The 994-nt window shown below is 25.9% G+C and overlaps 1 protein-coding gene across 1 annotated transcript in view; it reads right to left on the reverse strand.

Moving 5' to 3' along the window:
- Window positions 1–48: 48 nt before the first annotated feature.
- The window catches only part of LOTGIDRAFT_176902 (hypothetical protein), a gene marked incomplete at both ends in the record, with an annotated part of 8,418 nt that continues 7,472 nt past the window's right edge, over window positions 49–994 (reverse strand). Inside the window, one exon of the mRNA XM_009064321.1 lies at window positions 49–174. Within this exon, the coding sequence (XP_009062569.1) occupies window positions 49–174 (126 nt within the window). The remainder of the gene's footprint in view (window positions 175–994) is intronic.

Genomic DNA, 994 nt, shown 5'->3' on the forward strand with positions numbered 1-994 from the left:
AATCATATATAGATAGTACTATACTATTAGTATTACAACAATACTTACGTTTTTGACAAGTAGAACCATACCAGCCTGTTGCACATCCATTACTCTGACAACTACCATCAGTATTACAATCATTATCATTTGTACAATGACATGTAAATAACTCTAAATAACCAAACTGTTTACCTAAATACAGATAACATATCACAATTCGTATACATTTATAACAATGATATGTAAATAACTCTAAATAACCAAACTGTTTACCTTTTTCTAATTTCAGATCAGAATAAGAACAGAAGAAAACCCAATATCAAGACCCTTAATCCTAATTTCTAAATAAAGTGTCTGCTCCACCCTAGGCCTGTACATTTGGGAGAATCAAACCCTCCCTTCCCCGAAATCTAAATAACCAAACTGTTTACCTATAATATAGATAACATATCATAATTAGTATACTATTATAACAATGACATGTAAATAACTCTAAATAACCAAACTGTTTACCTATAATATAGATAACATATCACAATTAGTATACTATTATAACAATGACATGTAAATAACTCTAAATAACCAAACTGTTTACCTATAATATAGATAACATATCACAATTAGTATACTATTATAACAATGACATGTAAATAACTCTAAATAACCAAACTGTTTACCTATAATATAGATAAAATATCATAATTAGTATACTATTATAACAATGACATGTAAATAACTCTAAATAACCAAACTGTTTACCTATAATACAAATAACATATCACAATTAGTATACTATTATAACAATGACATGTAAATAACTCTAAATAACCAAACTGTTTACCTATAATACAAATAACATATCACAATTAGTATACTATTATAACAATGACATGTAAATAACTCTAAATAACCAAACTGTTTACCTATAATACAGATAACATATCACAATTAGTATACTATTATTACAATGACATGTAAATAACTCTCAATAACCAAACTGTGTACCTATAAT

This window comes from Lottia gigantea (genome assembly GCF_000327385.1).
Source record: "Lottia gigantea unplaced genomic scaffold LOTGIsca_6128, whole genome shotgun sequence".
Taxonomy (NCBI): domain Eukaryota; kingdom Metazoa; phylum Mollusca; class Gastropoda; family Lottiidae; genus Lottia; species Lottia gigantea.